Raw genomic sequence first — 22446 nt, 5'->3', positions numbered from 1 at the left:
GAAGAAACATGCTGGGAAAGTGTGTTTGAAGTTCAATTATTTTGACACACACTATCTCATACCATAATACTAATCTTAAAGGAGTACTATTTATTATTTGCAATTAAAAAGAAAAACAAAGCACCAAATACTGAAGAACTTTATGGAGTTTCTGTGCTCTGGAAAGTGAGTATGTATATGATTCTCTGGATTTCTGTGGAATACTATTTCCATGGATGTCCTTAATCAACCATCAGCAACATTACAAAAGAGAAAATCCTTTGCCAAATTTTATCTGGGAATTGGGTGATGAATCAGAATGTCAAAACACACACAAAGAACTGTGGAAGATAGCACTGAATGAAGTGCTAACAGAAATTATTGTTTTACTTTTGCTGCCAAAATAATCAAGAGTATTTAAGAGCACATATGTATAAAAACACTATGTGGTTACAACAATATGTCGTTTTTATGAAAGTGTCCTATTCTTCAGGAAGAATCCCACTCAAAGTAGGTGAACAGTAACTAACTTGTGTATATGTCTATGTGTTCTTGTAAACAATATTGTCATAAACTTAATAAAAGGGAGTTAGTCAAAGCAAGATATTTTTTGAGCTTCTTATACATGCAGAGAAACATAATGCTGTGTTAGTCATAATTACATGTCTTCTGAGCATCCCACAATTAAATTTATTTTTGGAAGTGAAGAAAGTGTTGTCTGTCAGACAAAGGAGATGAAAACTAATCTTGGCAATAGCAAAAATAATAGGAATAAAGAGACATATTCTATGTGTTGAGTCACTGGTGAGTACATCCCACAAATGAGCTCTTCCTGTAAGTCTGCTGGGTATTAAGTACTACTGTTTATCTACATGCAAGTCCCTCAGTCTGATTTAGTGATTTATTTCTGTTAGTTAAATTTCAAGTAACTTTCAGTCAAAAAGCAGATTACCCACAACTATGCCATGTAATATGTAACAGCATCTTTGCAATATATCTTCTTTGCATGCCACCTAATCTATTAACATTATCAGAGCTGTGACATTTCTGTTTATTTGTACATCATCATATGAACTGTATCCCCTTAAATGTCAGTGTAAAAATATCTTTGAAATCACTAATATTTTTGGTGTTAAGTATTTCAGGTGCTTTTTTCATCATGCTGTGTGTGTGAATACTATTAAAAGGATAAGATTTATGAAGAAAGTTTAATATATTGTAAGCATAACTCAGGCTTAATTTAAAAATAATCAAATGGTGTTATCTACCTGATGATGCCCACAAATTAATTTCTAAATTATCATCATCTTAGCCAATTGTATCCTTACCCACAATGCTGGACCTGCATTTCAGAATTTGACATAGTATCCTTGAGTTTTGATAAGGAGGTGATTAGGTTTCAGAATTAGGTTTTTGTTACCTCTGAAAAGCAATTTCATGTAGTGTTGATTGACTTTCAACGTGGTTAATCGAATAGCTGGGTGGCAAATATCTATATGGCAGTGAAGGTTTATTATATCTTTAATTACTTATCCTATTTATAGTTGTTAAGATTTTTAATATTGCAGGTATGCTATTCAATGTGCTGCAATTCCACTGGTTTGAATATTTAATATAAAATAAGAGCCTTGGAACAAAATAAAAATTGGAGATAGACAGTGGTGGAGAACTTTATCAACAGCAGTCTTGGCAACATGTACCTGTACAAGCAAATTTGCACATTTGAGACTCTTCTCTGTCTTGATATGCAAGATTTGGAGTCAATCTGTATATCCTGAATTCTGTACTGTAATGAGCAATATCTTCTGCTATAACACCTTGTAGTTCTGATGATACAATTCACTATAATGATAAACATAATCTCTGATAAAAACTAGTTATTTTTGCAAGCAAAATTCACTACAGAATTGTGGTTGTATCTGGTGTCTGTGTTGTGTTACACCACAAAACCTTCAGCCACTGCAGAATTCTACATACACAGTATGTAGAAAAAACAGTAAAAAGCAGTAGAATTCTACATATATAGTTTCAGCTATAGGAGGAGTTTACACCAGTGAATAATAACTTCATTTCTAACTACTTATATAAACATGGACTTCAGGAATTCGTACCACTCTTGATTGAAACAGTACTGAGGAATGGAAGCTGCTTGAAATCTCTTAGAACTTTTGTAATTGCAAAATTACTCTCATCTGTGAGTAAGTTTGAAGAAAAAGTGTTTGGGGCTGCTTGGGTTTGAGTTCAAAGAATAACTGTGGTTTTCTAGGGCAAGAAGTAGGTAATTAAAGCAATATTTAGAGACCCACTGAAAGCTTCAAAATGGGACAACTTTAAGCCTAACATTTTCTAGACTGGACAGGAAAGAAAGTGAAAATAACCCAAAAATGTATTAATGCATGTCTCATTGAATCCCCTAAGAGTTTCTGAGAGTTGTATAGTAACCGCAGTTATTATCAGATAAGTGACTGCGAGAGTTGTTTTCTGACATTTTCGGGGTATTATGGGGCTGTGAGTTGCCACACCAAACTTGCTCAATTCACAAGTCAAAACAAGACTTTATTATAAGGCTAACAGTGCAACCCCAGTCTATTGTCTGGAAGTTGGCCACTGCTATTGCTTCATATACCCTTACCAAAAGGGTGACTTTCGACTCAGGGCTTCTGTTACTCTTCTCTTGGTGAACTCTGAAGCAAAACAGAATTTGCTTTGTAGTTCTGCAGAATACTTGAGTCATTGGTGTTAGTGGTAATGATTAGTTTTGTCTGAGAGTTTAAGAGACATGACTTCAAAGACACATGCTGTAAAAGTAGACACGTAAAATAACCAGGTGCTATTTCTATAGGATGTTTTTCACCTTAAATATGTGTGAACGTTTAGGTATTAGGCATATTATTTACTAGATATTCGGTATTGCAGATAGATACTGAGATGTTTTCACATTTGGGCTTAAATGTTCTCCAGTGAGCTAGGTTTTGTTACATCTGTGGTCTCCTGAACTACTACTAAGGGGACATGCCCCTTATGAAAAATTACTTGATTAAACTAGAATATGTGTTAGGAAATATTGTTCCAGTTATTTGAAGATGGGTGCTACTGATGTAGTGCACTGATTTTTCTTTCTTTTTTTCCTTTTTTTTTTCCTCCCCTTGGCTTCCAGTACTAAGTAATAGAGCAGAATTTCCCACCTTTGAAGTAATTGATACTGCATTATGGTTGATTTGAAAGTCCGAAGACACAATGTGTTGTACAGCTAACAGCCAAACAAACCTTCATTTCTTTTCAATTCTTCAGAGCAAAAAAATTTCTGTTCAAAATTTTTTATTATATAGTTGACATTGTTTAAAGGTGGAGTAGAAATATTCTCTTCATGTGCACTGTTTTCTGAAGTGATGAAGGGTTTTAGTTGGAGGTCAGGGCTGAGCCAGCCCAGTGCCTTGCCACTGCCACCAGGAGTGGCACCATCCGCTTGTCCCTCCTTCCCACCTCCCCTTTCCTCTCCCAAGCGATGATGCTTTACTCAGGCTGGGACACGCCCTCCACTCTGCTGGCTCCTGTGCTTATCTGACTGCCCGGGAAACTGGAATGACTGAATCCATTTGCCTTTTTGCTGGGTGAGTTTTCTGCTTGGAGCCAGTTCCTTGTGTGCTCAGAGAAGCGCTGAAGCCCAGTAGCAGCAGGGCCCTCACACCTGGGAGGAAGAAGAGGTGAGGAAGAATCAGATCTTCCTATTTTAGCTGCAGCCAACTTGCAACTGATTTAGCTGTGTCATGTCTCTATGTCTTAACAAGGTTACTTAGTTAATTTGGGTTTTTTCGTGGTGTAAAACTACATAAACATTTAAGAAAAAGACAGTTAATACCTGGGTTGCTTCAGACTGTGCTGGGCCAGAGCTGAAGTATTCCCATTGATTTCAGGATGGCTATTCCACATTCAAAGCTGTGAAAATTGGTGACACCCACCAAACTGATTGATGAAAACTTTATAGTAGACCCCAATTTTTCTAGTGACTTTCATTAATTTAACTGCAGACTTTGAGTTTTGGTTTTCTTATGTAATTGATTCAGTAAAGAGATTGTTTATCATTCACTGTACATGTTAGCATGCCCTTGAAATCAAGGTTTGAAAAGACTTCTTAAAAATGTGTTTGGTAATGTTTTGACATTTATTGTCCTTGAAAATCATACCTAAATATTTTGCAAGTATTTATAAATTTATACCCATGGATCAAGACAGTCTGTAAACTCATAATACATGTTTCTAGGGTCAGTAGTAAAAAGAATATTTATATCATTTCAGCTGTTACCATTTCCAGAGAATAGTGGCTGAACTCCAATACAGAAAGATGACAGTAGTGAAAGACTTTCTTAGGCGAGAAAAGATATTGCCAAGGATCATGTAGCTTTCATTCAAGAATGAATTTACCCCTTATGTTTTGATGGTTGGAAACCATTGACATGAGATACTGTAAAATGTGTAAACATTCAAATAAATTAACTGCATGGACTTGAGCTACTGCAGGTTTATGTTTTTAGTGTTGAATATTCTTTGCTTTATTTTTAATTTTCTCCAATGATAATAGGTATTTAAAATACCTATTTGTTTAAAAATTCTTAGAATTTTATTTTATTTTTGTGGTCCCAATTGCCTTGAAATAAATGCATCAACCTAAAAAAAGTATTTTAAAATCAAATCTGTTGAAGCCACTTCAAACAAAACACCTGTCTGTACATAATTCTTCTGTTTTTGTAGCAGCATATTTATAGACAAAGGTAGTAGTTTTTACATTTATAGCTGATTATTCCTTCATAGGTCCTAGAAGGACTGGGGTAATCAGCTGAGGACGGTGACTCAAGAGAACCTTTTGGAAACCCCTGTCTCCCACATCTGTTAGAAACAGATGCATGAAAGCAGTCTAATTCTGTGATTATTTATTTTAGAGGTAGAAGTTTTATCCTTTTTTTGATATACATTTAGGCTACATTTTTGTACCTAAAGCTCTCTGTGGTTAACTGTAGATTTCTTCTAAATCACCAAGAGAAGCCAGCACCGTGTTCTTTACTAAGAACTCCTCAGAGGAGCATAAACAATAAATAAATCAAAGTTATTTGTTGTAAGATTTGAAGGAAAGAAATTAGAGAAACAACCACTAATGAGAATGATATCATTTTCACAGAATCCTACATCATCCCAAGTACCTTTGCTAACACTGTTGGAGGTTTTTGCTTACATTTTTTAGTAAACTCAGCCACTCACATCTCCAGACATATACTCAGTGTCTAATTCTCTATGGGTGCTTTCATTGTTCATTGCTGCTTGTTTATAGCATACAAAATCCAGTTTTATGTTAACTAGGTGGGTTGCTGAGTTGCCAGCATGCCATTCTGGATCAGGCATTTGTGAATTGTTTTTAAGCACCAAAGCGGACAATGAAAGCTTTATCTTGATTCCCCAATTAGCAGTAATCATTCTTGCTAAACTTTGGTAAAGAGCTGTAGTATGCAATGAATGTAAAGTATTCATTCCTGGGCAGTTTCTTTTTTTTTTCCCCTCGCCCAACATTTCTACATTTTGTCAAATAGTCTTATGCTGCTTGTTATTTCTATTCATGTTGCAGATTGAGAATGTTGATGTCTGCCTTAGCTTTCTGGCAGCCAGAGGCGTAAATGTCCAAGGTCTTTCTGCAGAAGGTAAGAGAAACAAATCATCAGAACAAATAACAATATTTTCTTCTGAAAGCTAAATTTCTTAACACAAATCACTTGCACCTAAATACCAAGCTCCAGCTGTCTTGAACAGCATGCAAATATAGATTAGTGATAACAAGTGAGAGAGTTTCCTTTTAATTTTTCCTTGAAATTGAACCAAGAAATGCAATGTTTATGAAGCTTGAGACAGTGTTTTAAAACAATATTTTTTCAATGGTATTAATCTTTTCATGTTACCTCCACAATATTAGATAGGCACAGAACTTCCCAAGCATTTTTTTTTTCTAACTTGTTCATATATTTGATTCAAAACAGCAAACAAGAATATAAGGATCTTGCTCAGTTAAATAAACCCGGGCAAGACTATTTGTTTCAGCAAATTTATTATTAGTAGTAATGCTGTCCAGATGAGTCTGAAAATTACAGTATTCCTTTGATGTCTTCTATTAAGTGAAAGAGTGAATGGTTTTCCTGTTTCAGCTATTCTGCTGTATTAGTCGCCTTAAGTAATTGCCTAATGTGGTTGCAACTAAATTAATAAATACAATGAACAAAAACCATTACAAATATCAATTGTCTTAATTATTATGTAATATTTGCCTTGTTCATGTAAGAGGCAAGTGAATTAATAAAATGTATATGTCTTTGTCCTGTAGCAAATTAAGCAGTTCTGCAAGGTGCTGTGCACCTTCAAAATCCTCTCTGACCTCTATGGCACCTGAAGGTAACAGGTCCAGAGGTGCAACCCTGTATTTTTATTTTGCTTGTAGCAAAGCTAAAAGCTGGAAGGAAATTTTTGTTTCCCCAGAGGTGATAATTTGAGTTGAATTCTTGAAGATTCATGAAGAAAAAACCTGGATTTCTAACCACTACTTTATTTTTAAATTAACTCAGAATTACTGTCTTTCACTATCTGAACCTATCTAAGATTTTAAACGTGCAACAGGGTCACAATATGTCCTATGTATTCATTTTGATCTTCAAATGTGAAAAGCTCCTTAAGTGATTTAAGAGAACCTTTGTATGTACTTATAGATATGTTGTTGCAAGAGAATACTAAAAGTCTGCATGTTGTCATTCACCTCAAAGCTATTTAGAACCAGAATTTCTAGAGCAACCTATTTTTACTTGCATATGAAGTATGAATCAAATGTGTGAATAGCATGAATTTATTTTATGAAGACACTCATCATTGTTTAATACCTTTACATGGTACATGATACATTTTCTGTACTTTTTAAAATCAAAATCTGTGTGCATTCTGTAATGCACACCTACCTTTGTTTTGCTTTGGAAAATAATTTTAATAGGATATAAGTTTCAATTGTGTAACTTCAATTTCATGTACTACTAAAAGCAATAATACTACATAGAACTAAATGCAAGGACTATGATTTAAAATACTCATTATTCTTCAAAACCAAATTTTAACATTTAGTGCTGAAGTAAGATTAACATTAATTCTGCTGTTATGCAGTTGGTCATGAATCTGGAGTAAATCCACCACTATCTTTGTAATAATATTCTTCAAAGTACTGCAGAAGTGTGATTCCCTTAAATATACCATTTTTTACTATGTATAATCCTGAACACTAAAATTTTTTGGGGGGAGAAGAAATTGAGTTTCTTGTAATAAGCTTTTGGTAAAGTGTCTTGTTACTACCAGGTCATTTATTAATGACCAGAAAGGTTGTAGAAAAACAAAACATAAGCTTAACAAGTTTTGAAGATTTCATAACCAGTTTCTGACCTCATTTTGACACTTGAGCAAAGAGGTCTAGAAAAAAAGTGATTTTCAAGTCTTTACTGCTGAATCTCTGCTTGAGAGCCCAGTTGATAAATAATTATCCAATTGCTACAAATTAAAACAGTCCCCTCATTTTCTGAGTATGTGCTTAGTACACATTAGAAGTTTCTGGATTTTTTGCTTGTGAGAAATCTTCTAACTTGATTAAAAGTAGGAAGGAAAAAGTTACTAATAGCATCTTTCTCTTAAAATAGTAAAAATTATAGTTGAACACAAGAAGACCAAAATTTTAAGATTAAAATATATCGACTGGGATTTAACGAAGGATTCTCTTTCTGAGCATTAAGTGATCCAAAATTATAATAAATAAACTAGTGTCGTGTACTGACAATCTTCTCAAATCAGAACCACTTAAAATGGATAGTTATGTAGTTTTTGGGGGTGTTTTTAGGATAATTTTAAATATAAGTTTTCTGTATTCCTTGACAATGATCTTCCTTGAAACCAACGTGACTGCAAAAGTCATAGGTGCCTAAAAAGTTTACTCATTCTGGCAAAGTTCTGCATATCTCTGGTGATCTCACTGGTAATCAAAGATCCTGCAGCATCTTCACAGGGAAGATGAAAAACTATGGCTGCTTAGAACAAATTTACATTTTGAAAAGTATATTCCAGTGCCCCGGATTGGGTTTGCTTTTGAAGCACAGGTTGTGAGCATTTTAAAAGCTCCAGTGTTTGCTGGCCTGTGTAGTATATGTATTAACACTTCAACTAATCCTATTGAAAGAAAATTAATATGGTTTAAGAGACATGAAAATGACAGTAATTTTGGATAAATTCAGCTTGAAAATTTACCTGGGAAAGCTGTGTAGCACACGCAGCTCAGTATTTTGATTTGCAGGGAAGGCAGAAAGGTTGTGGCATTGCATGTTAGGTTGCAAGTCTATAGCTCTAATAAAAACCTTTCACAGGGTGATCAGTGCCAAAGAAAATTAATAATGAGTTTATGAACAGACCTAGATGCTGCAGATAATTTCATTAAAGTCTTCTGAGGTTGCTTTTTCAACATTGAGATCCTTTATCAGCAAAGAATATATTGCATTATCCTTTTAAAATCTTCATCTCAGGATCAGCAAAAGCTATAAAAGGAATGGGAGACATAGGGATGCTCCATGGCTCAGCAGAATTGTATTCAGGTAGCTGTTTTAGCCTCATGGAAGCTGTAGTTTTTAAGTCTTTGTTATCAGTAATAGCAGTATAAAACAGAAAGCTATAAAATAATCATGTCATTCGAAAGTTCAAAAATTTAATCATGAGCATTACAGTCACCTTTTTGAAAACCAACCTTTCATTTATTTTCTTCTCTCATGTACCCTGCACATCTGTATGAATGGATGTGCTCACTGACAAGAACCATTACCATACAGTCTTTTCGATTTTTCCAGAACTCACTGTTTATTGCCAATGTGCACAGAATTTGCCCCAAAAGCCAAAAGACTAATTTAAAGTCACAGGATTTGAAGGGAAGTATATCTAAGACCAGAAAGAATTCAGATTTTTCTGAATGAACTTTTCCTTAATTAGAATATTTGTACTTTGTTGAGACAGGAGTATTCATTTCAGATTATGTGTCTTATTTAAGGTTGGATATACTCTTGTTTATGACCATGCAAATGACTCATCAGGAGGGCACTGTAGAGATAGGTGTTTATTGCAACCCTGAAACATAAATAAACAAAAATTATAATAAAGAATAAACTATCAGTGACACCTAAAATGTCTCTGACTCTACAGGTAAATGAAGAGATATAAGACATAAACATGTATAGCTCTAGGTATGTACAGAGATATTTTAGTATGACAGTTACAAAACTGAAGTCTAAAACCAAAGTGTTTTCACTTCCTTTTCTCTTTCTTTTTTTTTTTTTTAATAGAAATAAGGAATGGAAATTTGAAAGCCATTTTAGGGCTGTTTTTCAGTTTGTCTCGGTACAAACAGCAGCAACATCATCAGCAACAGTACTACCAGTCTTTGGTAGAGCTACAACAGCAAGTCCCTTCAACTCCAGCTGAAATCAGCCAGTCCAAAACATACCAAGATATGCAGTCAAGGTAGGTTAAAAAGTTATTTTTCTCAGGTGTAAAAGCTTTCTATTTTTCTGTCTGAAAAAGACAACATTTTGTATAAAAAAATAGGCCATTTAAAGAATTTTTTTAGCTATTTACACAGTGGATTCAGTGTGGTTTTTGGTAGTAAGCCCGCATTTCTTGGGAGTAAAGTTAGAGCGAGAGCAGAGAACATTCCCAATTAGATTTAGTTCCAGTTTTAATTAATTGTAAGCCTTTCTTTTACTTTATTATTGATTTTTCTGCCCATTGCACAACAAGAGGCAGCTAGCACACCGTGTAGTTAGTACTGGTTATTTTCATGTTTTCTTCACATACCCAGTTCCCCATACGTAAATGAACAATTTCCAATAATTAACAAAACACATGGGGAAAAGGCACAATTGTTGCTTTCGTTTGTTATAAACTCTTTTTATTCCCACACATTCCGGTTTTTGAGGGCCTAATTCTATTTGAATGTTCTTTTTAAAATGGAGAAATAGCCCTAATCTAATTGTTTCTTTTAAGGGGCCAGATATTTATTTACTTTTAAGAAAGTGAAGCACTCAGCAGAATCCAGTAATTGCTGAACTACATTGCTTTCAGACTGTATCCAAAAAGATATTTTCAGAAGGTAGTTGCTTAAAGGCTACTACAGAAGAATGAGTTTGAAACAGAAATATCTATTTACATGGAAAGAGTATTGCCAATGTATATTTTATTGGGGAAGTTAAAAAAAAATGTCAACTGTAGATCTTCATAAAGAGTTTTGTCTGTTGCTTTGTTTGGTTTAGTACTTTTTCCATTTTTTATATCCTTGTTTAAAATGTTTTTGTGGACCTACTGAACAACTGTATGTCTAGAATGTGGTAAGTCAATGATCTACATTGGATCAAAAGTATCAGACTAATATATTGACATTCTGGTTCTTAAGTCCCTTCATATATAAATTACACTTTCATTTGTATAATAAACATATTTCTTCTTCAATTGACGAAACTTTTAACACTTCAGCCTGATAGAAATCTATGTCTTGGAACTAGAAATATTTTAAAATTATGTTTTGGAGGAACGTGTCACTGATAGCATTTTAATTACCTCATTTGATGCAAAAATTAAGATACACTTGTGTTTGGCTGGGGCATTAAAAAGTGAAATACATTTATTTTCTCTGCTACTGAAAATTAATGTCTTTGAATGCTTTCTCTGTGAAGTACAGTATTAACATGCAATCTAGGAAATTATGGTGTGGTCCTAGAAGCGTCTGACCATTCTCAACATTTTCTAAAGTTGAATTTCTGCTTTGTGAAGGATATTTAATACTGTATGAGAGGCAGTAACATCTTGTTATTCAGGAATTAAGTGTTCACAGCTTTAATCAGTGGCATTAAGATCTTTTTGTTCATAGTTTAGTGAAAGAACTGAAACATTTCCTGATTTTGTAATTTATCCATGGTGAAATTTTAATTACAAAAAAATTACAGTGTTCCTTTATGCATCATGACTATTGCAAGGGTTTGTCCAAAAAAGCCTCGATAAAGCAAGTTTTTTTACTATTTGGGTGACAGTGATTGCACATGGTAGGCAAAGAGGTGATGAATCTTTTATTAAGCTTTCCATTGTAATTCCTCAAGATCTCATGGTCCTTCTGCACTTTTTTCTCCTCTTCTACGTTGCTATGTTAAAACATGCTTCAGTGTTCAAAGCAATTATTCCATATCCCAGAACCCCCACATTTATGCTTTTGTAGAGTGACATCTAAGGCTGGTTTAAAAAAAATATTACTTCCATCAGTGTGTTTTAGACCTTCCTCTTTAATCTAGGAGTTTAAAATAGTTTAATTCTTCGATTAAATTTCTATTCATAGCTATGGTTCAGTTGTAAAATATTTCTCTGTAAAAAATTAATAGACCAAGATTGATGCCATCTTTCTTCTTCCTTATCTGTAAACTGAAGGCATGTTTTTTTTCTGCTTGCTTTCACATATACAGAAGTTTGATGCTTGTCACTATAAACTTCTGTATTGCCTGAGGAAATATGGTTTTTTCTATCCATATATTTTTCATTTAAGTTTTTAAGGATAAAGAAAGGTGCCTACTACTAAAAACTTTCTCCTGTATGAGAGGTTTCTATCTTTTACTCTAAAGGCATCTATTTAGTATTATGAGCTGCTACCAAAACACAGAGCCCTGGAACTTAGAAACAAACTGAAATACAGTTTCTTTCAATACTAATTTTCTTCTTGGTTTTTTTTTTTTTTCAGTTTTCACTGTTTTGAAGTAATATAAAGAAATTAGCATAAAATTATATGTCCTCTTCTAAGAAAAATGACCACATGTGAAAACAAGTTCTCCACAAATAGATAGGCATATTTAAATGTACACTGATGTGAATTCTCTGTGGTGGACTTAGCAACACTTCTTTTCATAGCAGTCATTTAATTAATTTTTTTTTTCCCCACTAAAATAAATAGTTTGAAAAATAATTTAAAAATATTTCCCAAACACCTTTTTAGTTTAAAGGTGCTACTGAGTAAATGAAAGCTTCTTTTTACAAAGAAGCCAAAATATAAATCAAAGAAAGAAAAGATGATTTTGGTGAAATTCATCTTTCCTCTTGCCCACTTTTTGCTATCTAAAATGTGGACAGGTAGCTTACATGATTCCCCAAAGTGATTTCTATGATGGCTTGCATGTCAGGTGTGTCTCAGCAATAATTACAGAAGCAACCAACATAACTGAGCTGGCTCATGATTTAGAAGGTCCTGAGGAATTCACATGACTGCTCCATGGGACACTTGAGACCTTTAGATATATTTGGCAAAAAGTAGCTTCATACAGACACTGAAACCTAGATATTTCATTGAATGGAGAATTTTGGAAAGTGATAAAATCTGAAGTGTATATTAATGTACATCCTTCACACTGTCCATATGAAATTATTAACTCAATAGATAATCTAACTGCTATCAATCAATAATGGAGTCATTTTACTGTTTTTCTGAAGTGCTGTTGATAAAACAAGCTATTTTATCCTTTCATAGTGAATGTTAATCTTTAAGGCTATTTATTATTACACATTTATTGTGCAGGTATGCCTTTTTTTATTACTGTGTTGCAGTTATGAATATGTTTTTAAAAATTCTTGATTCTTTCCTTTTTCTAACATTTCTAACATAACTGTGGAAAGGTTTGGTATGTAGAAGCCTTAAGGCAGAAAATCCCTTATGGTGTAAATTTTGGAAAAAATATTTGGCAAATACACGTAACAGAGAGTAGCTTCCATTAAATTGACCTGTGGTCTTTTACCTAGAAATAGTTCTTTCAGGTTTTCGAAAGGAACAAGAAAAATTACCTTATTATTATGGCAGAAGCCAGATAATGACTATAGCTGCTAGCATGTGAATGGGACATGAATCTTTTTTCAATAATTGCAAAATGCTTCAAACCTAATTTGAGTACCTTTTCAACGGTATTTTGAAAATCATCTTCTTAAACCACGGGTATTTTATTGTACCGGAAGACTCACACGTATCTACTTTGTTAGACACATGAGAAATAAAGATGTCTTTTTGATGCACTCTGTATATTTAAGTGCATTTGATATCCATGTGCTTGTATGCGTGAATACATGTAAGCAAAAGCAAAATATATACACTGAAAAAGGTGGGTGCTTTATATTGACTTAGTGCATTTTTTTAGATCTTTAATAATCAATCATATTTCATGTTGTACTTTAAGTATTTGAAACTATGTCTTAGTTTCAATTAATAACTGAGGTTATTTTAGGTTAGAATATTCTATGAGAAAAGTTATCCTCTTTGTTGCTTCCAGCTAACATATAATAAACATATTGTGTAATTTCAACTTGATTTCCTAAGAGGTAAAAAGCTGTTGTATTTCCTTTATTAAACAAATAACGAGAAAGTGATGCCCTTCACTTCTTCCAAGAGAAATACAGATTATACATGGGAGAGGGAAATACCTCTGAGAAGTCACACTGAAGATATTCAAATTACAGAGGTTGTAGCATTCAAGCCTTGCTGAAGACCAAGAAAGTTTTGTCTTTGTATGTGCAGAGCTAGCATCTCCTTATTTAAAAGACTGGTCCTGCAGCTGATGGTGACGGTGATGATGATGATGGTGATGATGATGAAGATGATACTCATCTTCATTTGCAGATTATGATGTCCTCAGTAATGATCAGTCTGTGATTATTACTGTGTCCGAATCCATTCCGTGTGCCACTAAAGACAAGCTACTTTATACAGTGTTTGAGCCCTTTGTCAACAAAACTGAAACCGACACCAAATTATATTAGGACTCTACAGGCTTCATACAGAGGTTGCTTTGCTAAGGCAAGAGGCCCCAGGGGAAGGTTATAATCAGACTATCACAAGACTGGACAGATGAGGTTTGTGCAGAAATGGGGAATTCAGGAGACTAATTCAGGAGTCTAGTTGTCCTTGGGTGACTAGGAGGCAATACAGACCAGGAATGTAATTAAACCAATTTCTGGAGGAACCTCTCTTCCCTAAGTGCAAAGTTTGCATGGGAGGATAATGAATCTTCTTTCACAGGCTCCTTACAAGGTTATGCATAACTGGTCAGTGTGGCAATACTCTAACATTCCTATTCCCATGTAATCTGTGACCACCATCAGAATTGTGAAAACTATGCACACAGAAGGCGAGCAAGATTCTTCTTTTGAAAGAGTATCATTAGCCTGTCTAATCCTACAGCCAACAGCAACATTTCAAATTAAATGTAAAAAGAATGAAGGAAGTTGATTCATGTTAAGTGAAATTGCCTTGTAAAAAGCATACTTTCTTTATGGATGATCATAGTTTTGTACCAGTAATAATAAAAACTTTGAAATTATTAGACCATCAGTGAAAAAATCTGTGGCAAATAATTAATGGTAACCAAAGACAAAGAATAGTTTTAGATGTGATTTCTGATTTCTTTTTACCCTAAAATTTCCTATATTCTTCCATCACTAACTGTGGGAATTGAATACTTCGAAATCTGAAGTTGGCACTTCACTCTTTCCTTATGACTTTTTTGCAGCTCTGAGATTTATTTTAAAAAATACAGTGCTGGTGGCCTTATTTATATCTGTCAGTACAGATAGATGACAACAATGGCTACATTATATTTTTATGCTTCGCTTTGCTAGTGGATTCCATTATCAGAGCAATACATCTGTGGTGATGATCTTTCAACCACCCAGATACTAAGAGAAAACACATGTGGATGAAAGAAGTTCTGTCTCATTTACAGATTAGACAGTAACTGGTTTCAGTAAGCTGTCAGAAAAATTCCCCTAGACAGACAAACTATTTTATCACGTACAGGAATGATGAGCGCAGCTTGAGGTCCAGATGTATTTTGTTAAATTTGTTATATTAAAAGTGCACCCTGGTTTTTGTGGGCATATAAACAAAGTTAGGTAGCTGATTTCTATAGGGAGTTGCATATATAACTACTGCAAGGAAGAGGGTTTCATGTTGCCTGCTGCTCAGAAGTACTAGGGAAGAAATTAAGCATATTGGACACAGAGCTTGTGCTGTGTGAAATACAGTAATGAAAATGTAGTTGTTATGGTTATGAATTGAAATAGATCCATGTCAGAATAGTAGCAATCTGCATAGCAGTCTTGATTACATCACTCTGTTTAGAAAAAGGCCGTCATTTAAATATTCTCAAGGTTTAAAATATGGTTGCAGCAGTCGACATCAAGTGCATGGCACTGACATAGGCTAGAAACTGGAAGGTGTACATAGTTGTGTGTCTTCCTTGGTTAACAGATAGGAAAGTGATGGAACAAGTCCCTTTGCTGTCCTTAGCTCTTGCCATTGCTAGTCGCTTGGTTTTGGTGAAGGGAAATGGGTAGGTAGTTCCTGCTTTTTCCACTACAGAATCATTATCAAATCACTGAAGAGAAGAAAAATTAGGAAAATACTTGTTTCTTCTTTCTGTTCTCTGTTTACTATTAAGGGTCTAAGCAAACAAAGCACTATTCATCTAATCTATGTATTTTTATGTGTCTGGGAGATAATGCAGAATGAGTTGCTTAATGTGATTGTTCCAGGATCTGCAGGAAGCTGACCTTCAAATGGCCCTTAGATATTTAGTTTTATTTTAACCTTTTATTTTACCTTGCACGTCAGCTTTGTCCGCATTTTGTTCTACTCCCCAAAGATACAATCATTATAGTCCTCAAGGTTCCCAATGATAGGAACATCAGAAACAAAGTTTTCGTCATATTTGTCCTGAAGTTAAAGTAAATAAAGAATTTAGTATGTCTCAGTGGCAAATGACTAACCTGCCTAATAACTTTCACACAGAAAAGACAGAACAAAGCAGTAGTAAGAATGTATTTCTCATATACTTCTTCCCTGTAACCCATCCTCTCTAAGAAGATATCTAACATTTCTTAAGCTTCAAATAATGGGAGAAAGGGTGTTTCAAGGTGACATTCAGGTTAATTAAAATTTTAAAAAATTAAATTATAAAGTATTTTTAGTCTCTCAATAGGATTTCAGATTTTTTTAAACTGTTCATCTCCCATTTGACCATTTCTCTACCAATCCTTCATAAACTGCTTGTATGTTTTACCTTCTTACATGCTTCTGTGGGCTGGATCCTTGAAACTTGTCCTTTGCTGATTGGTATCTCCCCTTGTTTGTTACACACCATTTTATCTCCTTGCAAAGTATCTGCTGTATGTCTGAACATTTTCTTTAGGAACCTGTGACATGTAGTTACACTGATTTCTTCTGTTTATGAATTACCTCTGCTCAAGAACGATATTTTTCCCTGCCTCCTCTTTTGTTTGCAGTTCAAAATGCAACTGTCGTCTTTTCACATTATCTGTTCTTGCAGTTTTCCAAAGAGTGTTTTAAATCAGTTTAATGGCAATTTTCATTTTGTACATTTCAAATATTCTCATAGTCTGGCCTGTGTCACCCTTGCCACTCTTTACTTTTATATGTCAGTTTTGATGCACTTTGGCCATAATTTTCACTGTTGCTAATCCAGATCATGTAGAATTTAATGGGTAGTGTTCCATTCATCCTTGTAGCACTTAAATACAATCTTTTATATATTCCTTTTTGAAGGAATAGAAGATTTATAATGAAGTTATTTTCCCTTAAGACATTCTTTGCTGTTCTACCCTCACTCTCTACTGAGATTCATTAGTTCTTCTCATTCTCTGAAAATGAAATCTGATGCAAATGTCCATACATTTATTACTTTCCCAGACCTGTCACCTATTTAATTCTGATGTCTTGTGAACATTGGAGATTGCCTATAATTATTTGTATATGGCAAATAAAATTCCAACATGTGTAAAATGCAAGGGTAGCTATATTAAATTAGTGCAATCTTCTTTTTTTTCTTTGTTGTTGTTGTTGTTGTTGTTGTATGAGTCCATTTTTACCTATTAGGAAGTAAAATGTTCCTTTTTGTTCCTATATATTCTTTAATAAATTCCTTTATACCAATGTGTGGCCCAGTCTTTTCCTTGCATTCTTAGATTTATTTAAGTCATAGTTTTATATTTGTACTGCTACTTTCTTTGCTTCTGTCAGTCCTTTTTATCAACTGTTATCTCTTACTATTTTCACAGACTGTGCAACAAATTTGATAGTCTACATATTGTGGTTTTGCAGGTGTCAGTTAATGAAATAACATTACAGTTAGAAGCTGTGGAGGCAATTACTTTCTCTCTTCATTTACCAAAAAAACTCCAAAATCAAAATCTGTATAAATTCTAAAGAAGCATAGCCAGTGCTGTTTGGCAATCATTGTCTGTGGAAAATAGATTAAAATAGAAGTGAAAAAAAAAAAATTTTTTTTATATTTAAAATTCACCAGGCTTACAGGAATTTATTTGTGTTTTGAAAATACTTAAGGGAAAATAGCTGAAATACTGGTAGAATCTTTTGTATTTTCTTTATATTACAAAGCTCTTTACCATTTTAAAGTCAATGGGGAGACCAAACAAAATGCTTACAAATGTATTTTACTACTGTCAGTAGAAACAGTTAACCATGTGATAATTTTTTGACTGACACAGGTTTATATCCCAGCCATACATTAGGATGTGTTATGAATGTGGATTTTCTGGAAATCTATGCAAAGATTCAAGAGATAATTAGCATAGATTTGAAGAAGTAAGAGCATCAGCATTTCTGTCACCTGCATTTCCATTCCCTCTAGGAAAAAACTTTATTACAGTTTTATTGTATCAAACTGAAGCTGAATGGTGGCATATGATTCTGTGCAGATACTCTGATATAATTTTGTTCAAGTATAAGATCATAAATGGTATGGAGATAAGGTCATAAAAGGGTACAGTCAGTCCCTAAGGGCCTAATCCTAGTTCTGGCAGCATGCTGTTATCCACTTGTCCAATTTGTTCAGAGAAAAAAAGTAAGGTTTAAAAGACAGCATTTTAGGTGTGCTACAGGTTAGGCTAAGCACAGTAGCTAAGTAGCACAGTGTCCTAAACTGCAACACACGGTTATTGCTAGCCATCCATTTTGTTTCTTTAATGTTGTGATTCCTGTACTCCTTCATTAAATTCCACAAAATACCTATACTACAATTCGGGGACCAAAGCAGGAAAGCTATGGTCACTGTGGCAGACGATTCATTCTTATTACAAGTCTCTGTATTCTGCAAGAACATAAATATTGATGCAAAACTGGGTTATCTGCATTTTGCTTTATGAGTTGTGAACAATAGGAAAACATTGAAAACATAGTTTTACTTGTACCTCCAAGCATGAATCATTTGGAGACAGACTTCTTGAATAAGATGCCAGAAGTTCAAAGAGCGGAAAGGAGAAATGTCCTACTAATTTAGAACAGATGACAGGGTATGAGCTAGGACTGCCTGAGCCATAGACATTTCCTCTTGTGAATGAAAAAATGAATGTGTGTTCATGTGTCAGATATACACAGATAAAATACCTCTATCTATAAAGTACACATTCATATATAACATTTATATAAATGTTAAATGTTAACTTATTTACGAATTAATAAATACGTATAGATATAGATAAATGTAGATATATAGATGCATATATGTAGATATAGCCATATATTAATTCACCAAGACTGGGCTAACAAGGGAAAAGAAATGTCTGAAAAATATTGTTTGTACAGAAATTCAATTTTTTGGTTTCTTCCTCAGTGTTCCTTGCCTATATATTTGGGGAATCAGGGATCTTCTACCTGCCCAAACTGTTTTATATGGTGGGAAGCCTGGAAACTTTTGTTTCCTGTGGCATCTTTCCAGGCACACTTGGAATTTGGACAGGTAGACCTTAGAATATTATCTCTTGTGCTTTTCAACCGGTAGGATGATGAGCTTCCAAGTAGCTTATTAAAAAAAATAAAATACAATAAAAAAGAAAAAAATGGTGCACAGTGCAACTGAGACCTTTTGGGGAAAAGTTTACATTGAAAAAGCATTCTTTTTAAACTAGTCTTTTTTCAGAGAATCATTCTAATATAAAAGTCTTGAACAGCTCTGGAGTGCATTCACACTAGAGATTAAATGTACTTTATAAGATCAACAGCATATTAAAATTCAAGTATGCTAGTAAGGAAGAAAGAGTTTGATTGTATACTACAAACCCCTTTGCCTTTTTCTAATTTTAACATAGTGCATAGCTGGCATTTTAGAACCACCATGTGACTCTTAACATTATAGGAAAATGACAGTGTGATGTAACATGAACCTTTTGATCCTTTGGAAGACTTAATAAAAAGTAGATGATATTCAGGGTGTCACTGCATGGGTTACTTTTTGAAGAAGGAGGTTAAAATATTTTTAGCTTGATTCATGTTCTGTTCAGGTTTATCAAAGCTTCATCCTTCAGCTTTATGTGTTAACCCACTTTCAAGGACCTGCTTTTTTTCTGACATACTGTATGGCAACAAGACAGACTTTCTGGTAGTTTAATCCATTGTCAAACAATCTGTTGCCTTCCTTCTTCGTAGAATCATAGAATGATTTAGGTTGGAAAAGACCTGTAAGTTCATGAAGTCCAATTGCTAGGACCAGTGCCACCAAGTCCACTACTAAAACCTGTCCCTAAGTGCCACATAAAGTCATTTTGTATTGTAGCTTATATTGATTTCCTAGTTTCCTCAACACCTTGTAGGACCATTTTGTAACTGTGTCCTCCCTGCAAATGAATGACCTCTATCAGTTCCCCATCCTGATGGAACATGGTGGATAGGTCCCCAATGCAGCTGACTGTGCTGCACAGCCATGTGGCACTGTGCAGAGTCCTGGTTCCTGCAACCAGTCAGCACAATACAGACGTTCATACAGGTGTTCTCCATCAGCACCTCGGGGTCAGCAACATCACTGTCCTTTCTTCTCAATGCTACCTCAGCTACCTCTGTGCTAGATTGCCTTTCTGGACAGTCTAAGGATGTTTATTCCATTTTCTCACAGCAAAAGAAATTTCCCAGTTGTCACCATTTCATATCTGCTGTGTTGACTAGTGTTTCCCTGGTTTGTAAGACAAAATATTGATGACTTCCACCTGGAAGACAGAGTTCAGATTATTTCTAGGGATTTGGTATCAGATGTCTATATGCCATTTTACCTGTTTTGGACAGGATTTATTTCACTTCTGCTGTGTGTTATTTGGAAGAGGAGAACTAAGCATGATGCGTGGTCCTCTGTACATGGTGTAGATGATTGCCGATATGAGTATCCTGACAGTGGAAAGGGTTCTGGTAGCAGACTGCTGAGAACCAGAGGCTTTCAAAATCCCCTTTTCCAGCCCTCTGACAAGTAAAACCTTCCTCATCCCGAATGCTGTAGCATTAAAATGATACTGTCTGATCTGTTCAAATCCATTTACTGCTTTATTGAAGACACGTACGTACAATATCATGGTGTGGATTTGTAAGCATTAAAAATAACTGTTTTAAGTGAAACAGGTTTATTTTTCCTGACTGACAGATACTACCCACAGACAATTATCTGGCAGGACAGAGGGCAGTAGGTAAATATTTGTTTATACATTTAGAAGAACGGCTAGACTGAAGTCTAGTCTGCAACAGTGTTGCAGTTCACATCTGGAAAAGTGAGGCCAGCAACTGGGAAATGCATCCATGCAAAGCTTTCATGGGCCCAGGACATCCAGAGTTAATTGAGAAGGAAAACCTAAAGTCATTAGGAACTTGATGCATCTGCTTTAAATTATCTTTTTGCCTTTCTTTTGTCACATTACTTTGGAAAATAAATTTATTCAGTCACAGTGGAAATCATGCTTTACAAATCGTGTATTACTGACATTGATACTTTCATCAATGCCTTTCAAGCCTGTCTGGAAAGTTTGAAAGCAGTCTATAGGCTGATGTTTCATGAATTTGCTGGTGGGTGGAGTCTCAACTAACAGGCAAAGAAGGAAAGCATTCTAGCAAGCATTATCAGATAGGTATTTATGTATTAATTGCTATTTAAAGTCTGTGGGCTAGCTTATCAACACTGAGATTAAGGGTTCTGATCTTTCCGTTTACTCTGGAATGTGTTGTTTGAGGTAGAAATGCTGTGATACACTAAGGCTCTGCATCCTATTCACTCTGCTTTCCCATCTTATTTTCTGTGTTGATTGTACTGTGTATCATTCCACCTTTTACAGCATAAATGCACTAAGGTTTTATCTGACATGCAAATTTTCTCACAAATGTCTTATTTTAGTCAACTCAGATAACCAGCTATTCATTTGTAGATTCCTTCATTTTAAGTATGTTGGAAAAAGAAGATGAGAGAAAGATCTCATCTCAAAAGATGGACTATTATGCCAGGCACAAATGTAGCAAATTCAGTAAAACAACCTATGTCACATTTGCATTGTAAGTCCAGACATTATTAAGACATATAGCTGCAAGTGAAATATAATACAATGCACTTAAAACTAGATAGATAAAAATACATAAAGTGAAATTATTATAAAATTTTTTTGATATTATTATAAGTAATTATAATATCCACAGAAGCTATGGTCATATAAAAAAGCAATTTGTCAGCATTACTCTGAAGATATATGTCAGAGAATTGAATGCTGCTTTTACATATTGAATGATTCCTTTTTGCCCATTAAACACTGAAGTACTCTCCTTCTTTTTATATTCATCATGTGCAAATGTGCCATTTTTAATTGGCAGGAACAGAGGCAGCTCTGAACCCTTTGTTGGGGTTTAATTTGTTAAAGTAGCAATAATCCCACATCCCATTCCAGTCTCACGTTGTCCCTTGGCTTATGCTTTCTTCTTGCCCCTTTTCAGCACTGCAGTGCTAAGAAAGGGAAGACTTTTCTTACCTGACAGCTTCTCCCATCTGGTTTACACTCATGCTGGCTGCTTCAGTGGACTGGCAGAAATTGCTTAACACCGTTCTGGTAGACTCAACACCAGCAGGTGCTTTGAATATGTGGTGCCAGTCTGTAAAGCTGGGACTAGAGCCCTGTGGTTTCTGCTGCTACTCAGAAGAATTTCTGGAAGATTCAGAACTTTGAGAAACAAAAGAAATCTGTGACTATCAGAGTTTCTGCTTACTCAGTTGTCCATGACTTCCTTAATAATTCAAGGAGTTTGATGTTGTGATTGCACCTGGCTTAGGCACCTGTCTACAGCTTTGGACTGTGTGGATCCCAAAGGATGCACCTGTTTATGGAAACTGAAATTACCTATCAGAAAGCTGTACCTTGGCCATATATTTTACATATCCCCTATGCAAATGTCTAAAAGATTAGAGGAAATAATTTGCTGTCTAGTAATGCCAGGTTGCTGGGTGTCAAAAGGAACACACAGTTTTTAGCCCTATACTATAGCATGTCTTCTGTTGCAGAAATGCTACGTGGATGCCT

General features: G+C 34.7%; 1 protein-coding gene across 9 annotated transcripts in view; it reads left to right on the top strand.

Annotated features, from left to right (window-relative positions):
- Positions 1-22446, top strand: part of NAV3 (neuron navigator 3) — a 531757-nt gene that overhangs the window by 366530 nt on the left and 142781 nt on the right. For all 9 annotated transcript variants that reach the window (XM_048300218.1, XM_048300219.1, XM_048300217.1 and 6 more), the window contains 2 exons: positions 5594-5666; positions 9366-9543. In XM_048300218.1, the coding sequence (XP_048156175.1) occupies positions 5594-5666; positions 9366-9543 (251 nt within the window). The remainder of the gene's footprint in view (positions 1-5593; positions 5667-9365; positions 9544-22446) is intronic.

The sequence above is a fragment of the Corvus hawaiiensis genome, chromosome 4 (genome assembly GCF_020740725.1).
Source record: "Corvus hawaiiensis isolate bCorHaw1 chromosome 4, bCorHaw1.pri.cur, whole genome shotgun sequence".
Taxonomy (NCBI): domain Eukaryota; kingdom Metazoa; phylum Chordata; class Aves; order Passeriformes; family Corvidae; genus Corvus; species Corvus hawaiiensis.
Note: the sequence above shows the minus strand (reverse complement) of the source record. Positions and strands in the feature narration are given on the sequence as shown.